Source organism: Carcharodon carcharias, assembly GCF_017639515.1.
Source record: "Carcharodon carcharias isolate sCarCar2 chromosome 39 unlocalized genomic scaffold, sCarCar2.pri SUPER_39_unloc_1, whole genome shotgun sequence".
Taxonomy (NCBI): Eukaryota; Metazoa; Chordata; class Chondrichthyes; order Lamniformes; family Lamnidae; genus Carcharodon; species Carcharodon carcharias.
Window position 1 is genome coordinate 1968363 of NW_024470814.1, and position 19059 is coordinate 1987421.

The 19059-nt window shown below is 46.5% G+C and overlaps 1 protein-coding gene across 1 annotated transcript in view; it reads left to right on the forward strand.

Annotated features, from left to right (window-relative positions):
• Positions 1–1719: 1719 nt before the first annotated feature.
• The window catches only part of LOC121274925 (flavin-containing monooxygenase 5-like), a 141862-nt gene continuing 124522 nt past the window's right edge, over positions 1720–19059 (forward strand). The window contains exons 1-3 of the mRNA XM_041182302.1: positions 1720–1842; positions 6170–6358; positions 13769–13934. Coding sequence (XP_041038236.1) covers positions 6233–6358; positions 13769–13934 — 292 coding nt within the window. The 5' untranslated portion in view covers positions 1720–1842; positions 6170–6232. The remainder of the gene's footprint in view (positions 1843–6169; positions 6359–13768; positions 13935–19059) is intronic.

Genomic DNA, 19059 nt, shown 5'->3' on the forward strand with positions numbered 1-19059 from the left:
TCTATTTGAACAGTATATTGTTTATTTTTATCCATTCTTTGTGCCAATGTGGACAAGTTCACAGTTTTTATACCACACCTGCCACATTTTCCCCACTGACTTAACCAGTCTACCGCTTTGCACACTCGCTACCTCCTCTTGAGAACTTACTTTTCTACCTATCTTGGTGTCCTCGAAAAATTGAGCTACCATGCCTTCAGTCCATTCATCCAAGTCATTGATATAGATTGCCAACGGCTGAGACCCCAGCACATATCCCTGTGGTACTCCGTTAGTTACAGCTTGCTCCCCCGAAAGGGATCCAACTTTTCTATACACACTGCTTCCTGTTACATAATCAATCCTTTATCCGTGATAATGTGTTAGGGTGGATACACAGGCATGTTTAGAGATCCAGAGATTGAGCACTGCTAAATAAAAAAAGGAGAGATGCCAAAGCTTTTAATCTTGCACTCACCAGGGCGCAACACAAGAATTCCAATACAAGGGGGAAACAACAATACATGCTGCATATGCAGAGAGGGCTGGTTGGCTGGCAAGTGGGTTCCGAGTGATATAGGCGGTGGCATGGAAAAGGCACCAGTTGATGGTGACTGCCAGTAAACCACCAAGCACTGCTGGAAATTTAAACCAGGCAGCTTGTCCCTGGTTGGTCAGGGGATTGCCCTGGGTCAGCGAATGACCGCTTATTTTGTTTAGCTAAAACAGGCACAATGCATGTCCAAAATACTTGTAGATGCTGGAAACCTGAAACAGGAACAAAGAATGCTGGAAAAAAACTCAGCATCTGTGAAGGGCAAGGCAGAGTTAACGTTTCGAGCCCCTATGGCTCTTGTTCAGACCTAAAGTGAAGCAGAGAGGTGGTGAAATATATTAAGGGGGAGGGGGGTGGAATAGGTGAAGATGGATGGAAGACTAGTGATAGGTGGGGGCAAAGGAGAGATTGCAAAAGAGGTCATTAAAAAAAAGGGCAAAGGGGTGTTAATGGAGGTTGTACTGGCTAAAGGAGGTGCTAATGGTGACAGAATCCACTACACACAAATGCCCCAGGTTCAGTCCTAGAGCGTGGAATGGCGGTGAAAGTATGGGGGAGGAGCAGGAGGATGCCTACATGCTCCGGTGTAGAGAAAAATGAGATATGCCCTCATTCGAATGTCTCAAATTCTTAGAGGGCTTGACACGGTAGATGCTATAAGACTTCAATTTGCAAAGCCCAAAATTGAGTGTGTTTAAGGCCGGGAGAGATAGGTTCTCGATTGGTGAGGGGATCAAAGGTAACGGGGGAGAAGTGGGGAGAATGGGGTTGAGAAACTTATCAGCCAGGATTGAATGGCGGAGCAGACTCGATGGGCTGAATGGCCTAATTTCTGCTCCTATGTCTTATGGTCTTCTGGGTCTTGTGCCTCATTTGGCTGGGGCTGGGAAAGGTTTAATGGTTAAAGGTTACGCCTCTCTATCGAACTCCAGGATGATTTGCAGATGTAAGTTCTCGTTAGCTACAATTTGGGCACAACGTGCCCTTCGAACAGACCCAACACTAAGGCCCCTGAAGTGATTTCTATGTAACGTTCGCCTGTACCCTTCACGTCAGAGTGGTCAATGTGCGCCCGCCCCCATCGTTCACTGCCTTGGGAGGGCGATTGTTCCTAGCGCGCTGTGCTTTGGAAAGTATGTTGATTGCTTCAACCTGTTGTCACCACTCAGATGAAACCCGCAAAGCGGATTGCCATCATTGGCGCCGGCGCCAGTGGCCTGGTCAGCACCAAATGCTGCTTGGACGAGGGCTTGGAGCCAGTCTGCTTTGAGAGGAGCGATGACATCGGAGGGCTGTGGAACTTCCAGGCAAGTGCTGCTGTTTATTCAAGTACACGCGCATTATCAATTCAGCAAACTGTGGAGCAATCGTGCACATGGGAGAGGGTGGTTCAATACCTCGCCTCTGTTTCACCATTCAAATGCGTCACAGTTGACCTCCATCGCAATTCTATTTGCCCGCCTTTGGCCCACATTAAATAATACGCACTGCTTGCAAAAATCTATGAGTCTCACTCTTGCTAAACGAACTCCAGCCTTCCTCAGTATATCTTATTTTGTTTCGGGGAGGGTTGCCAATTACACCCCCCCAAAGCTGCGTGGCTCGAACGCGATTGCGAATCCGCAAACACGCATGTGAATCAGGAGCAGGAGAAGACCATTCAGCTCCTCTAGCCTGCTCTGCTTTCTGATTGTTGCCTGTACCACACGTACCCCTTGACTCCCTTGTCAGTCTAACTCAGCCTTACAATGGATAAGCCCCCCAGTGCTCCCTTCGGTCGACAATTCCACAGAACCTCAGAGAAAAAATAAATCTCCATCATCCATCTCCCTTTCATTTAAAGAGTGCACCCTGATCCCAGTTTCCACAACAAGGAGAATCATCTTTTATTCCATTCATTCATGGGCCTCACTGTCCGGGCCAGCAGTTATTCTCCATCCCTAATTCGGGGCATTTAAGCGTCCACCACATTTCTGAGGGCCTGGAACCATGTTTTGGCTAGGACAGGTAGCAGATTGCGTTCGTTTAAGTCCATTACTGGGATTTTCCACCAATTGAAAATGGTTTCATGGTCACCATTAGACATTAAACTACAGACTTTTTATTGAATTCGACTATCGAGGGATTCAAACGCTGGTTTGCCAGAGACTTATCCTGAATTTCTAAATTGCCAGACCTGAGATAACACCATTACACCATCGCCTCCCCAGTACTCACTCTTTCAAGTCTCGCCAAGGTCTGATATGTCTCAGTAAACATCTGCCTGCACAGATGCAACTGTCCATGACAGTATCAGTAGGAGTGGCCACAGCACATGCCTTGGTGAGGCAAAGTCCCGCCTTCAGATTGAGGGTACCCTCCATCGTCTTGTGCGGCACTAACGCCGCGCTAAATGGGATTAGATTCCAAACAGATCTGGCAACTCAAGATTGGGCAGCCATGATGCATTGCGGGCCTTCAGCAGCAGCAGAATTGGACTCGCTCGCAATCTGTAACCTCATGGCCCGGCATATCCCCAAATTCTCCACTTGCTTGAATCAGTACAGCTCCCACCACACTCAAGAAGCTCGACACCATCCAGGACAAAGCAGCCCCGCTTGATTGGCACCCCATCTACAAACATTCACTCTCTCCATCACCGACTCACAGTAGCAGCAGTGTGTGTACCATCTACAAGATGCACTGCAGGAATTCACCAAGGCTCCTTAGGCAGCACCTTCCAAATTCACGACCACTACCATTTAGGGGGACAAGGGCAGCAGACACATGGGAACACCACGACCTGGAAGTTCCCCTCCAAGTCACCCTCCATCCTGACTTGGAAAAAAATCAGCCGTTCCTTCAATATCACTGTTTCATAATCCTGGAACTCACTCCCTAACAGCACTGTGGGTGTATCTACACAGCACGGACAATATCCTGGAACTCCCTCCCTAACAGCACATTGGGTGCACCTACACCACAGGGAAAAAATCCTGGAACTCCCTCCCTAACAGCACTGTGGGTGTACCTACACCACAGGGACAAAATCCTGGAACTCCCTCCCTAACAGCGCTGTGGGTGTACCTACACCACAGGGACAAAATCCTGGAACTCCCTCCCTAACAGCACTGTGGGTGTACCTACACCACACGGACAAAATCCTGGAACTCCCTACTTAACAGCACTGTTGGTGTACCTACACCACAGGGATAAGATCCTGGAACTCCCTCCCTAACAGCATTGTTGGTGTACCCACACAACAGGGATAAAATCCTGGAACTCCCTCCCTAACAGCACCATGGGTGTACCTACACCACAGGGACAAAATCCTGGAACTCCCTCACTAACAGCGCTGTGGGTGTATCTAAACCACAGGGACAAAATCCTGGAACTCCCTCCCCAACAGCACTGTTGGTGTAACTACACCACAGGCATAAAATCCTGGAACTCCCTCCCTAACAACACTGTGGGTGTACCTACACCACACAGAAAAAATCCTGGAACTCCCTCCCTAACAGCGCTGTGGGTGCACCCACACCACAGGGACAAAATCCTGGAACTCCCTCCCTACAGCGCTGTGGGTGTACCCACACCACAGGGACAAAATCCTGGAACTCCCTCCCTAACAGCACTGTGGGTGTACCTACACCACAGGGACAAAATCCTGGAACTCCCTCCCTAACAGCGCTGTGGGTGTATATACACCACAGGGACAAAATCCTGAAACTCCCTCCCTAACAGCACTGTGGGTGTACCTACACCACACGGACAAAATCCTGGAACTCCCTCCCTAACAGCACTGTTGGTGTACCTACATCACAGGGATAAAATCCTGGAACTCCCTCACTAACAGCACTGTTGGTGTACCTACACAACAGGGATAAAATCCTGGAACTCCCTCCCTAACAGCACCGTGGGTGTACCTACACCACACAGACAAAATCCTGGAACTCCCTCCCCAACAGCATTGTGGGTGTACCTACACCACAGGGACAAAATCCTGGAACTCCCTCCCTAACAGCACTGTGGGTGTACCCACACCCCAGGGACTGCAACGGTTCAAGAAGGCAGCTCACCACCACCTTCTCAAGGGGCAATTAGAGATGGGCAATAATACTGGGCCCAGCCAGCGACACCCACGACCCTTCAATGAATAATAAAATCAAATCACTTCTCGTTCGACTCATGTCCAATAGGCACAGGCCCAACCTCTCCCACCTGTCCACATAAGTCAACCCCTTCATCCCAGGATTCAGCCGAGTGAAACTCCTCTGTACGCCTCCCAATGCAATTTCAGGCCACATGTTCAGAGTTCCCCCTAGGCCAGAAGAGGCAGTAACATTATTCCGCTTCTAGCCTCTTAAGTTAGTTTACCATGTTAAAATTTACAATCCAATCAACCCCCGACCCCACGCTCCACCCCCTCCCCCCCAGCTCTCTCTGAATCTCCATGGTTCCTCAAGCCAAGTTTTGGATCACTTTCCACACAATTTGGACTCTCTAGTGTGCTGTGGGTGTGCCCACACCACAGGGGCTGCAGCAGTTCCAGGTGGCCCCTCTCACCACCACCTTCTCAAGGGGCAATTAGGCATGGGCAATGTATGCTGGCCCACGTCCTGTGAACGAATGAGCCACAAATATGGCCCTGCTTAACCCTCATTCCCCTACTCCCTCCGAAACACATTTAACACTGGGTAGGTGCGGGAATGGAACAGTGAATGTGATGGTCTGAGGAAGGCTGGTCAGTGCTAAAAGAACGCCTCTCAATGCCGAACAGCATTTGCACCTGAGCTGCTCCCTGCTCAAGTTGGCGAGGCAGGTTGATACTTCACCCCAACCCCCTTCCATTCGTCAGTTCAACCTTGGCTCCCCCGAACCTCCTCCAATCACCTGGAGGTCCACGTGGATACCTCTCCAAGGCCCTGAGATGCGAGACCTTTCATGCGAGAGCCAGTGTATTGAGAACTGATTATCTACTATAATCGGGCGACACATTATAGAGCACCAATTGCTTTTGTCCCAGCACACACTTACAAAGATGAGCTTAGGGATTAAGTATCTAGTGGAGGAATAAAATAATGCATCAACGATCGAAATTCCCCTTTATTGTGTCGGTTGAGGGTCTAACATGCGCCCAACTACACCAATATTGCCTTAGCCACTTCATTGTTTTACCAATTCGTCCATGGGATCTGTGTGTGTCGCTGGCTAGCCCAGCATTTACCACCCACCCCTAATTGCCCTTGAGAACTAAGTGGCTTGCTGGGCCATTTCAGAGAGCATTAAGGTGTTAACCTCATTGCTGTGGGTCACAAGTAGACCACCCCAGCTAAGGGGTTCCCCATGGGTGACCAAGATGGCTTTGTACCCTGTCATCATCAAACTGTCAATTGCCAGACTTTTATTGAAGTCAAATGGTTGTTGAAGGGTGGGGGGGTGGGTAGGTGGAACTCGTACAGTACTCTCCTACTCAGTGCGCGCCCAGTGACAATCCCACTCCCCCACAGCCTCCACCAACAGAGCTAGGCTTTCATTGAACTCCCTGGCGCCGAATATCTGGCGCTTGGGTTAGACAGGCCTAGGAAAGCGACATCGCCCGTTTAACCCTGTTGTTCCAAGGTGAATTGTTAGCACCTGTCTTTTCTTCACTAGGAGACGGTGTCAGACCTCAAGGGCTGCGTCTACAAGTCGTTGATCAGCAACTCCTCCAAGGAAATGATGTGCTACAGTGATTTTCCATTCCCTGATGACTATCCCAACTTCATGCATAATACCAGAATTCTGCAGTACCTGCGTCTATACATCCAGAAATTTGATCTGATGAAATACATACAGCTGAAGGTCAGTGACACCGGCTGTAAAGAGTCCTGCTAGCTATGCCCTTTAAGAAGGCCAGTCACCCTGATCTGCAAGGGTGTTGGCCAATTGACAAGTCCTGGTTCATTGGGTAGCACTTGTACCTATGCAGTGAGAGGCCGGGGGTTCCAAGTGCACTGCATGGGTTTGGTACTATAAGGCACGCTGCCTCGCCCATTACCTCTGTGGTGTGGGAGACGCCGTCTTTCAGGCAAGGAGCTAGAAAGAGGGCCTGGACTCTCTACCAGGTAAATGTGAAGCAATCTGGAAGATAAGCGTGGGCCCACGCCAAAATATTCCTCAGCCAAAACCAGTGCAAAAGACAAAGTTATTTATTCTATTGTTCTCTGTAGCCAGCTTGCTGTGTCAGCAGCCTGGCACATCTCCTAAATTATAATAGTGACTGCACAAAAAATAAACATATTAAATGCTAAATGAAAAAAAAACTAAAAATATCTACCAAAAGGTGAATGGCTCTATACGTGAATTATAAAATTTAGCACAAATAATCTTAGTATTTCATTTATTGGCCTTGCTTTTATGAAGACCACTTACTTAATAATTAAGATGGAGTCCCAGATATTTGGTTTTCCCTTACTCATTTTTTTCTTCATGGGGTGTGGGAGCCATTAAATAGGCCAGCATTTATTGCCCTTGTTTAGTGAGTATTTAAGAGTCAGCCGTGTTGCTGTGAGTCTAGAGTTGCATCTTGACCAGAACGACTAAGGTCCCAGATATTCTTTGTTTTTTCTTCCCCTTACTCTTTTTATTTAAATTGGATGTGGGTGCCATTGACTAGGCCAGCATTTATTGCCCTTGCTCAGTATTTAAGAGTCAACCACATTGCTGTAGGTCAGGGTAGCAGAAAGTCTTCACTATAAGATCTTAGGGAATCACGTGGGCTTTCAAGACAATGTTGTCAGACTTTCACTTGAATTCAAGTCCCGAGGGGGAATTTGAATGCAAGTCCCCCAGAGCATGACCCTGGATTACTAGTTCAGCAGCAATACCACTACGTCACCATCTTCCCCTGCAAATCAGAAGGACAGAAGAAATATGAGCAAGAGTAGGCTATTTGGCCCCTCAAGCCTGCCCCACCATTCAGTGAGAGCACGGCTGATCTGCTCCCAGGTCTCAACTCATCTTTTTTCCAGCTCCTCATAGCCCTCAATCTACCTACCTCCACTTTAAACAATTTGTGATCTAGCCTCCACAACACTCAGGGGTAGAGAATTCCAGACATTCACTACCCTCTGAGTGAATAAATTCCTTTGCACCTCAGTTTTAAATGAGTGGCCCCTTATTATGTAACTATGTCCCCTAATTCGAGATCCCCCCACTAGTGGAAACATCTTCTCCACATTAACCCTGTCAAGCTCCCTCAGAATCGTGCATGTTTCCATAAGATCACCCCTTATTCTTCAAAACTCTAATGAATAAAGGCCCAACTTTTTTAGCCATTCTTGAAAAGACTTTCTCCCTTTCTTTCTCTCTTTCTCTATTTCTTGCTTTCTCTCTTTCTCTTTTTCTCTCTCTTTCTTTCCATCTTTCATTCTTTCTCTATTTCTTTCTACCTCCTTTCCTTTCTCTCTTTTTTTCCCTCTATTTCTTTCTCCCTCTATTTCTCTTTCTTTATCTCTCTCTTTATCTCTCTCTTTCTTTCTCTCTTTCTTTATCTCTCTTTCTTTCTCTATCTCTCTCTTTCTTTATCTCTCTTTTTCTTTCTCTCTTTCTTTATCTCTCTCTTTCTTTCTCTCTTTCTTTATCTCTCTCTTTCTTTCTCTCTTTCTTTATCTCTCTCTTTCTTTCTCTCTTTCCTTATCTCTCTCTTTCTTTCTCTCTTTCTTTCCCTCTATTTCTTTCTCCCTCTATTTCTCTTTCTTTATCTCTCTCTTTCTTTATTTCTCTCTTTCTTTCTCTCTTTCTTTATCTCTCTCTTTCTTTCTCTCTTTCTTTATCTCTCTCTTCCTTTCTCTCTTTCTTTCCCTCTATTTCTTTCTTCCTCTATTTCTCTTTCTTTATCTCTCTTTCTTTCTCTCTTTCTTTATCTCTCCCTTCCTTTCTCTCTTTCTTTCCCTCTATTTCTTACTCCCTCTATTTCTCTTTCTTTATCTCTCTCTTTCTTTCTCTCTTTCTTTATCTCTCTCTTTATTTCTCTCTTTCTTTCTCTCTTTCCTTATCTCTCTCTTTCTTTCTCTCTTTCTTTCCCTCTATTTCTTTCTCCCTCTATTTCTCTTTCTTTATCTCTCTCTTTCTTTATTTCTCTCTTTCTTTCTCTCTTTCTTTATCTCTCTCTTTCTTTCTCTCTTTCTTTATCTCTCTCTTCCTTTCTCTCTTTCTTTCCCTCTATTTCTTTCTTCCTCTATTTCTCTTTCTTTATCTCTCTTTCTTTCTCTCTTTCTTTATCTCTTTCTTTCTTTATCTCTCTCTTTCTTTCTCTCTTTCTTTCCCTCCTGATTTCTCTCTTTCTTGCTTTCTCTTTTTGTTTCTCTCATTCTTGCTTACTCTTCCTTTCTCTCTCTCACTCTCTCTTTCTTTCTCGCTTGCTTTCTTTCATCGAAGGAGTTTGGGAGAGGTGGTGATGCTGTGGTGGAAATACCATGGCTCTGGAATTCCAAAGGCACAAAACTTCCTGGACACAGCTTAAAGTCCTGCCACACAAACTGGGCTCACCTATATGTGACTCCACGCCCACATTAATGTGTTTGACTCCTCTCTCCTCTCCTGACGAGGCACTCAGCTCAAGGGCTGTTCGGAATGACAAGAAATGAAGGGCTTGCCAATAACCACCACACCGACCCCCACCAAAAGCATGTAGAGAAAACTCCAGAGAGGCTCATCGGCTTTCCAGATTCGGATACACAACCATGCCTGCCGGAAAACATATCCCTGAACACGGATATCACTGAGAATTATCACTTAGAATTTTCTGCCTGTTTCACGTAGAAAGATATAAGCAATCTCCTTTTTTGAAAATCGTCACATTAGAACAACCCTTGACCTTTGGGATCTTTGAATCAATTCGACCATGGCTGATCTGAAGGTTGACTCAATTGTGCCTCTTTGATTCTATATCCCATAATACCCGTGCCAATTGCCAGTCTGTCCACCACAACTTTCAATGATTTATTCATCTAGATTCCTCCGGGAAACTCCCCAAAAGGAGTTGTTGTGGCTAGATCAATCAATAAGTGTGATCAAACGATTTACGGAATAAGGGGACACTCATTTAACCACAATTATGGATTGATGTGGTCACAACAACTCATTTGGAGGCAGACTTTTTGAGTCCTAATAATCTGTAGGGAAAGAGAGGCTTCTTCAATCACCCCTGATGGGTAACAACAAGAAATATAAAACTGCTAATTCATTCTAAAGTGCTTTGGATTTTCTCAGGATCTTAGATGTTTCCATAAGATCACCTTTCATTCGTCCGAACTCCAATGGGTATGGACCCAACCTGTTCAACCTTCTCTTCATCGGAAAAGCCCTTGACCCCAGGAATGGGTCCAGTGACCCTTCTCTGAAATGCTTCCAACCTTAGTGTTCTGATATCCTTCACAAACTCTCCAAAGCAGAGGAAAGAGTTCCTCTCCCTCTCACCTACCAAGTCCTTTAACAATCTTCAACGCCACAGTCACATCAGCATTATTATTTATATCATTTATAGCCCAGTATGAACCTGCCCAATGCAAACAGCCCATGTAATTTATCTCTGCGAATTATTCTTTGTTGAGTGCATCTCAGCTGTCACAAAATTGCAGTTAGTTAGCTGCACTCATGAATGTTTTTATTTACCCCTCTCCAAGCCCTATTGTAACCCTATACACACTGCAAAATAAATGATTCTGGTTAATGCATGTTTTGGACATCCGGTTCATTGAGTTCCCAAACACGAACAAGGAAACAATGCTGGAAGCAATTCAACAGTATCAAGTTCCTATCCAACCGCTTTTGGGGCTGTCTACGTGAGAAGGGAAGTGGACAGAAAGAGACAGAGAGAGAGAGAGAGAGAGAAAGGGAGAGGGAGAGAGAGAGAGAAATGTATAGAGTCAACAGAGGGAATTTGGGATCTCGAGAGGGCTATTCACCCCTAAGCGCCAGCTCCGGCCATTCATTAAAAAAGGGGCCGCATAGCCTACTCCAGCAACCAAAGATCATAGCTGTGATCTCACCCCTCCCTTTCCTTTCTGCCCCACCCCCCAGCAACCCTTGACCACCCCCGTTAAAAATCTTTCGAACAGTGCCCTGAATAGATTCAATGACCCAGTGTCCACTGTTTTCAGGGACAATGGGACCCACATATTGGCTGTGGCACAATGGTGTCACTGGGCTGGTATTCAGGGGAATGTTTTGTGGCCCAGGATTCGAATTCCACCACCAGCCAGTAAATGAATGGTCTGATGATGATTGAGGTACCACTGCTGGTTGTCATGAACGCTGGTCATTATGGAAGGAGATATGTACACGTGGTTCCAAAATGTCCTCTAAGCAAGGGCACGCAATCCCATAACCAAAGCAAAAAGAACTAAGAAGGTCTATGTTGGACAAAAACAACTGATTTTTTGCCTTAAAGGGGAGAGCTATTCTTCCTAAGCTGTGTTCCCTAGTCCTAGTCTTGTGGAATCATCCTCCTTAAATCCACCCTGTCTTGTCCCCTCAGGATCTCATATGTTTCGATAAGATCACCTCTCATTCTTCAGTGAACGGCTGTCAGTCCCTTTGTTTAGCTGAAACAGGTGTAATGTTCTTCCAGTTTGTAAAAGAAAACAGAGGCCACTATGTATTAGCATCTGTAGCTTCCAGTACAGGCAAGTGCGCCACACTGCAGACCAATTTACACTGGTTGCCAGCTTAATTCCTAACAGTGAGGACGATTTATCAAATGTCCAAGTGCAAAACCACAAATTACACTTGCTGCATTATTCCGCAGGGCACTGCTTTGACCAATCAGGGTCGGGCTGCCTGGTGTGAAATTTCAAACAATTCTTGGCAGTTGACTGTCAGTCACTCTCAACGGGTGCATTCTTCATGACAGCGCCCCGAGCAATCGGAGCCCACTTGCCAACAAATCGGCACTCCCTACAGTATAAATCTGCTGCTTCCCAGCAGCCCCCACCCCCTCCACCTCTTGCTAATCGTCCTGCTGAGTGGAAGGTGGGAAGCTTTGGCAAAATATCTCTCTTCTTTCAGCCATGTTCACATCCTGTACCACCAAGCGACCGTTCTTAGAAAGAAAGATTCTCCGGCCCGATGAACCTAAATCGTTACCAAATGCAATAAAGCTCAGGAGCTAAGGACAACCCAATCCCGCTGTCAAAGGATTTGTGATTTTGTGTGGAGAAATTGTAGAGGTTCAGCCATTCACAGATAATTATCTTATTGACCATCATGCCAATAACAATTGGCATTCATGCAGCATACTTTACCGAGAAAAGCAAGTCAAAGTCTATCAGCATTCAGAGTAAGTAAGAAATCGAAGCACGGAGGTAGATAAGCAGATAAAATGCCCAAATATTTGGTCAAGGGTGGCTGGACAATTATTAACCAGAGACTTTTCCTTTGTGTACTGGGTGTAAGGTTGCAATAGGGTTTCTGCCACAAAAAAGCGACACAGCCAATTGCAACTAAACAAGTGCCCAATCTCCTGTCAAATGAAACTCTGTCAATGCAGAATGGCACTGTGGACTATAGGGCTCACTCATGGGGGCTGCTTGCATTAGGTAGGGCTGTTACTCCCTACAGACGAATGTGTGGCGAGTTAATTGTTACCGGAGTAAAAGTGGAGAGTGCGACAGAGAGACAGGGCTGTTTCGTGAGTGAATTCAAGGGCCACCATCCTAGATGCCAAAGCCCTGGACAGCAATTCTGGTTGTTCAACTGTGCTGTTTGCCAGAGAGCCCATTTATTTGCAGAATATTCCCCAATATATTTTGGGTCTTTTAGAGTGACCAGCATTCGCTGTGTTAAATCGTGGCATGCTAAAGGTGCTTAATCATTCATTGTACTCCTGTCTCCAAAGACATATCCCCCCAACTCTTTCACGTCAAGGTTCCCTATTTATCAAACAAAATGCTACAGACGTAACATATTGCAGATGTTGGAAACCTGCAATAAAACGAGGAAGTGCTGGGTAAAATCAGCACTCCTGGCAGAGTCTGTGGAGAGAGGAAAAGAGCTAACATTTCGAGTCCTTTAGGGCTGGAACTGCCATCCAAGTATCACAGTGGACTCCAAACGTTAACTCTGTTCCTCTCTCGACAGATGCTGCCAGACCTGCTGAGTTTACTTTCTCCAGCACTTCCTTATGCTCATTTGTATGTCCGTTTCTTATACACATATGAAATGAGACTTCAGCGATAAAGCCATGTTGAACAGTATCGGAAGTTTCACTAGACAAGGAACAGAGGCATGAAAGGTTTTTTTTTGTTGTTGATTTAAATAACGACTGATGCAGGAAACAAAATAATAATCCACATTAATGCAGCGCTGGAAGCACATTTGAAATTTAGTCATTGTTATCACGTGCGGAATTTCAGTAGTAAGCTTTCTCACTGCGAGATCACACAAGCACCAACATGAAAAAATGACTGGAAGTTCTGCTTCTATGTTTCCTTAGTTTATTTTCGGTGTTGGTTGAGGGATATATGTTGACCACGACACAGAGCAGAATAAAAGAGATGTCATACTGTAAGGTTGCTTGAAAGGGCATCAGTCCAAGGCTACTTCCAAAACTCCCCACACCCCTCACAGTGACACTACCTCAGGAATAAGTATAATGCCATGCTCAGCAGCCCTGCAGATGTAGAAACAGTTAGCCTTTAGGGCTGGTCACTCATTTGTTCGCACTGAAATGGCTGTCCATTTCTCGTGTACTGATCCTTTGGAGGGACAGTCGAGTGAACAACTTTCCTCTGTCCAAAGAGTCAACGTGCCAACCGATCAGCGCTCACTCCACATGCAGTGGTTGTTCTGTTTCAGATTGGGTATTCTTGTGAATATGACCTGATGAGTGCAGGTGGAAAAGATTCGACAGCTTGTCTCTCTTTTTTTTTAACACCAATAGTAAAGTGTTTTTGAAAAGAGCCCCGTAGCACATCTCAGAGTTATTCAAACACAGAAAATACAAAGGCAGACAGGCAGACACTAAGGCCATCACAGTCAAGCCCCTTCCAATTCCTTCATCGCCCAGGCACATGGATGATCGTGGTTAAGTTAAAAGTCTTGCAACTCCCTACCTAATAGCGTGGCGGGCATCACCCGGACATCATTAGGGTCACGAGTAAGGTCACCCACATTCTGAGGGGCATTTCAGAACGTGTGGCAACTGCATGACAGAGGACACCCGCGGCAGGGGCAACGCTGGTGGTTTGAACAAGCTTTCTGTCTCCCCAGACCGACGTGTGTAGCGTCGTGAGGAGAGAAGACTTCTCCTCGACCGGCCAGTGGGATGTGACAACGAAAGACAGCGAGGGGAATACGAAAACCTCGATTTTCGATGCAATCATGGTCTGCACTGGTCACCACTGCTACCCACATATGCCGCTGGACTCATTCCCTGGTGAGAATTTCACATTGTGTGTCCTTCAACTGTACCACACCACCACCACCCCGCCCCCCACTTCTCTCCACCCCCCCCACCCCTCACCTTAAACCAGCTTATATTTCACCCCTTTCCTAAGATTCAATCAGTTCTGTTGAAGGGTCATGAGGACTCGAAACGTCAACTCTTTTCTTCTCCGCCGATGCTGCCAAACCTGCTGAGTTTTTCCAGGTAATCCTGTTTTTGTTTTGGATTTCCAGCATCCGCAGTTTTTTTGTTTTTACCTGCCCCTTCACTTCCTCTCTCCTCACCGTCCAAGGGTCCAAACACTCCTTTCAAGTGAAGCAGCATTTCGCTTGCATTTCCCCCAACTTAAGTCTACTTCACTCGTTGCTCCCAATGAGCTCTCCTCTACGTTGGAGAGACCAAACGTAAACTGGGCGACCGCTTTGCAGAACACCTGCGGTCTGTCCGCAAGAATGACCCAAACCTCCCTGTCGCTTGCCATTTTAACACTCCACCCTGCTCTCTTGCCCACATGTCTGTCCTTGGCTTGCTGCATTGTTCCAGTGAAGCCCAACGCAAACTGGAGGAACAGCACCTCATCTTCCGACTAGGCACTTTACAGCCTTCCGGACTGAATATTGAATTCAACAACTTTAGATCTTGAACTCCCTCCTCCATCCACACCCCCTTTCTGTTTCTTCCCCCTTCCTTCTGTTTTTTCCAATAATTTATATAGATTTTTCTTTTCCCACCTATTTCCATTATTTTTAAATCTTTTATGCCCTGCTAGCCTTTCCACCCCACCCCCACTAGAGCTGTACCTTGAGTGCGCTACCATCCATTCTTAATTAGTACATTCGTTTAGATAAAATCACCAACTTTAACACCTCTGTGTTCTTTTGTTCTTTTGTCTGTGACATCTTTTGATTATCTGTTCCTATCACTGCTTGCTTGTCCCTACAACCACACCCCCCCACTTCTCTCCCCCCAACCCCCCCACCTTAAACCAGCTTATATTTCACCCCTTTCCTAAGATTCACTCAGTTCTGTTGAAGGGTCATGGGGACTCAAAATGTCAACTCTTTTCTTCTCCGCCGATGCTGCCAGACCTGCTGAGTTTTTCCAGGTAATTCTGTTTGTGTTATGGTTCACACATGTAGGTCATTATGACCCTGGCCAGCGTTCATTGCTTTGCCAACTAAATCCGAGAGATCCACTTGGCTTAGGGGCAGTAGCTTTGTTTTTATTCCTATTTTGAACCCAAGAATTAGTCCTGATCTTGGCAGTAAGGGGTCCACGAAGACTTCTGGGATTTAAAAAATAAAAGTGAAAGGTTTTACTAACAAAAATGAAATAAAACTTAAGCACACAAGGTTACATTTACACAACGAAGGTTAGTCTTACATAACATGTCCCAAAATTCCCTGCTTGACCCAACCCACAAAGTAAACACCTTCCAGTCAGCATTCCATTATATATGTCTATCATGAAATCCAATAATATTACACAGATCAAACCACTGTAGCTTCAATAACAATGTGCCACGTGATCTCTACTCTCTCCCACTCTGCGGTGAGGTCCACTTCAGAAAAATGCTGCTTGCTTACTGGCATGATTGAACGGGAGATTCAAAATATATCCTCTCCCAGCCCAGAGAACCAGCTGTCTCAACAGTTCTGACAGGTCCAGCTACCTTCAGCCATCTCTAGCTCAACAGTTCTGTCCAGCCGTCCACAGTAACTATACTATAACATTTTTCCCCTTTCCTCTCTATTCCATTATTCTCACCCCTCTTTCAAACACAAATCCTTCAAGATATAAAACTGGTCATGTTTCCCTCTTGTCTTTGCCTTTGGGTCAATAAAACATAATTACATCACTACAGTTTAACTATTGATCTCCTGAAAGATGCAAACATGTTTCTTTAAACCTCTGACTCCTCTTTGATCTTCAAACAATCTCTAGGCTTACCCAAAAGTGCAACTGTTAGATCTAACTTATTTACTTGCACCTGAAACTTAACACATCTATCCCTTTCATGTTCCTGAACCCCCAGGCACTGCGCTTCCTGTCAAAACCTTCCCATCTTAATTAAATCAAACACACAACCTGCCTTCTTTACACAATAACACAATATTCCTCAAAATATTTGAAATAAAAAGAACATCCATTCTCACAGGGTGACACTAGACTCAGGCAGGTATTCTTACCCAGCGAGATCATGTGCACTTCCAGACATGCACCCTATTTAAGGTAGCTGGCAATAGCTGGAACTGTTTGAGCTGGTGCCCCCTGAATCGGCCAGCATACCATTGCTCTGCAGTGCTGTCAGGCTAAGTCAACCATTGCATCACCCTAAGTGCACACACTCACAAGCCCATCACACATTCACTGGCAACCCACTCACTGCCAGCTCAAGAGGTATCACCACTCACTCTCTTGCATGCACACCCTCATATCCCCATCTGACCTCATCTCCTCCTCAGCCCCAACATGTTGAGGCCACTCACACAGACCAACATGTGCTCCCCGATGACACACACAGACACTCTGGGAAACCACCCTCCTCCATTACCACCCTCACTCTGTACCCCTCTTCCCTTGACTCCGGCTACTTCTCCCTCTTCTCCAAGCAATCCCTAGCCCCACAGCTATTTAAAAGCCACCGTGACCTTAGGGCTGGTCTGGTAGGTGACCACGCTCCCCCCTCCCCGCCTCCATTCCCAACCCCCTAAAAGGTTCTGCCTGTGAAGCCTAGCACTGATGACCATGAGTGCTACCCGAAGCAAGCTAGGCAAAGAAACCTCAAAGTCCTGGGCAAAGTGCAGCCGACGGCTTATGCCCAGTTGTGAAACACCAATGATCCAGCCTGGGGTGTTGATTCAGGCAAACAAGGCTTCTAATGAGATTCTAAAGTATTGAAATTGGCTTCCCAGCGTGGGGTGATGGGAAACGCAACCTGCCATTGACGGGCGGAGTGGATGCTCGCAAATTGGTTTCGCGAAGTTGTCGAACCGAATTTTGCTATCTCCCCGTACTTTTCACTCACGCCCGCTCTGAAACCCGCCACAAACGAGAAAACCTGGCTTAAGATTTGGGATGTATGTTGTTGCATTGAAAAGTCTCTCATTCTGTGGAAAAGGATTGTTTTGTTTTTTTTTCACAGAGTTGATATGCACGTCACAAACCTTATTCTACCACGGCCGATATCTATTCCACCTGCTGCCATTTTCAACCATATTTGCCGCAATGTCCCCACCTTGTATCTTGTGCACATCGTCCGTGTTGTGAGCTAATCAAGTGAGGTGAGAGTGACTGCTCTTGACGTCAAGGCAGCTTTTGACCAAGTGTGGCATCAAGGAGCCCTGTCAAAACTGGCCACATGGGCTATCAGTGTGGGAGATGGTGGGAGGAATGGACACTCCACTGGTTGGAGTCCTGTCTGGAACAAATGAAGATGGGTGTCATTGTTGCAGGACTTGACCCAGGACTTCCTCAGGGTATTGTACTCAACCCAACCAGCTCCAGTTGCTTCATCAATGACCTTCCTTCCATCATAAGGTCAGAAGTGAGAATGTTCGCTGATGGTTGCACAATGTTCAGCACCATTCGCAACTCCTCAGATACTGAAGCAGTCCATGTCCAAATACAGCAAGACCTGGACAGTATCCAGGCTTGGGCTGACAATTGGTGAGTAACATTCACACCACACAAGTGCCAGGTAATGAACATTTCCCACTAGCAAAAATCTAACCATCTCTCCTCGGTATTGAAAATCATTACCGTCATGGAATCACCCCACTATCACCATTTCAGAGCTTAGCAAACACCAGAAACTGAACTGAACCAGCCATATAAATACTGTGGCTACAAGAGCAGGTCAGAGGCTGGGAATCCTGCTGTGAATAACTTACCTCCTAACTTTCCAAAGCCTGTCCACCACCTGCAAGGCACAAGTCAAGAGTTTGATGGAATACTCCCCACTTGCCTGGATGAGTGCAGCTCCCACAACACTCAAGAAGCTCGACACCGTCCAGTCCAAAGCAGCCCCGCTTGATCGGCTCCCCATCCACAAACATTCACACCCTCCACCAAAGACGCACAGTAGCAGCAGTGTGTGTACCATCTACAAGATGCACTGCAGCAACTCACCAAGGCTCCTTCGATATCACCTTCCAAACCCACGACCTCTAGCATCTAGAAAAAAAAGGGCAGCAGATAGATGGGAACACCACCACCTGGAAGTTCCCCTCCAAGCTGCTCACCATCCTGACTTGGAAATATATCGGCCGTTCCTTCACAGTCACTGGGTCAAAATCCTGGAATTCCCTCCCTAACAGCACTGTGGGAGTACCTACACCACAGGGACAAAATCCTGGAACTCCCTCCCTAACAGCACTGTGGGTGTACCTACACAACATGGACAAAATCCTGGAACTCCCTCCCTAACAGCACTGTGGGTGTACCTACACCACAGGGACAAAATCCTGGAACTTCCTCCCTAACAGCACTGTAGGTGCACCTATACCACAGGGACAAAATCCTGGAACTCCCTCCCTAACAGCGCTGTGGGTGTAGCAACAACAGAGGGACAAAATCCTGGAACTCCCTCCCTAACAGCACTGTAGGTGCACCTACACCACAGGGACAAAACCTGGAACTCCCTCCCTAACAGCACTGTGGGTGTACCTACACCACAGGGACAAAATCCTGGAACTTCCTCCCTAACAGCACTGTAGGTGCACCTATACCACAGGGACAAAATCCTGGAACTCCCTCCCTAACAGCACTGTAGGTGCACCGACAACGCAGGGACAAAATCCTGGAACTCCCTCCCTAACAGCACTGCCGGTGTACCTACACCACAGGGACAAAATCCTGGAACTCCCTCCCTAACAGCACTATGGGTGTAGCTACACCACAGGGACAAAATCCTGGAACACCCTCCCTAACAGCACTGTGGTTGTACCTACACCACAGGGACAAAATCCTGGAACTCCCTCCCTAACAGCACTGTGGGTGTACCTACACCACAGGGACAAAATCCTGGAACTCCCTCCCTAACAGCACTGTGGGTGGACCTACACCACAGGGACAAAATCCTGGAACTCCCTCCCTAACAGCACTGTGGGTGTAC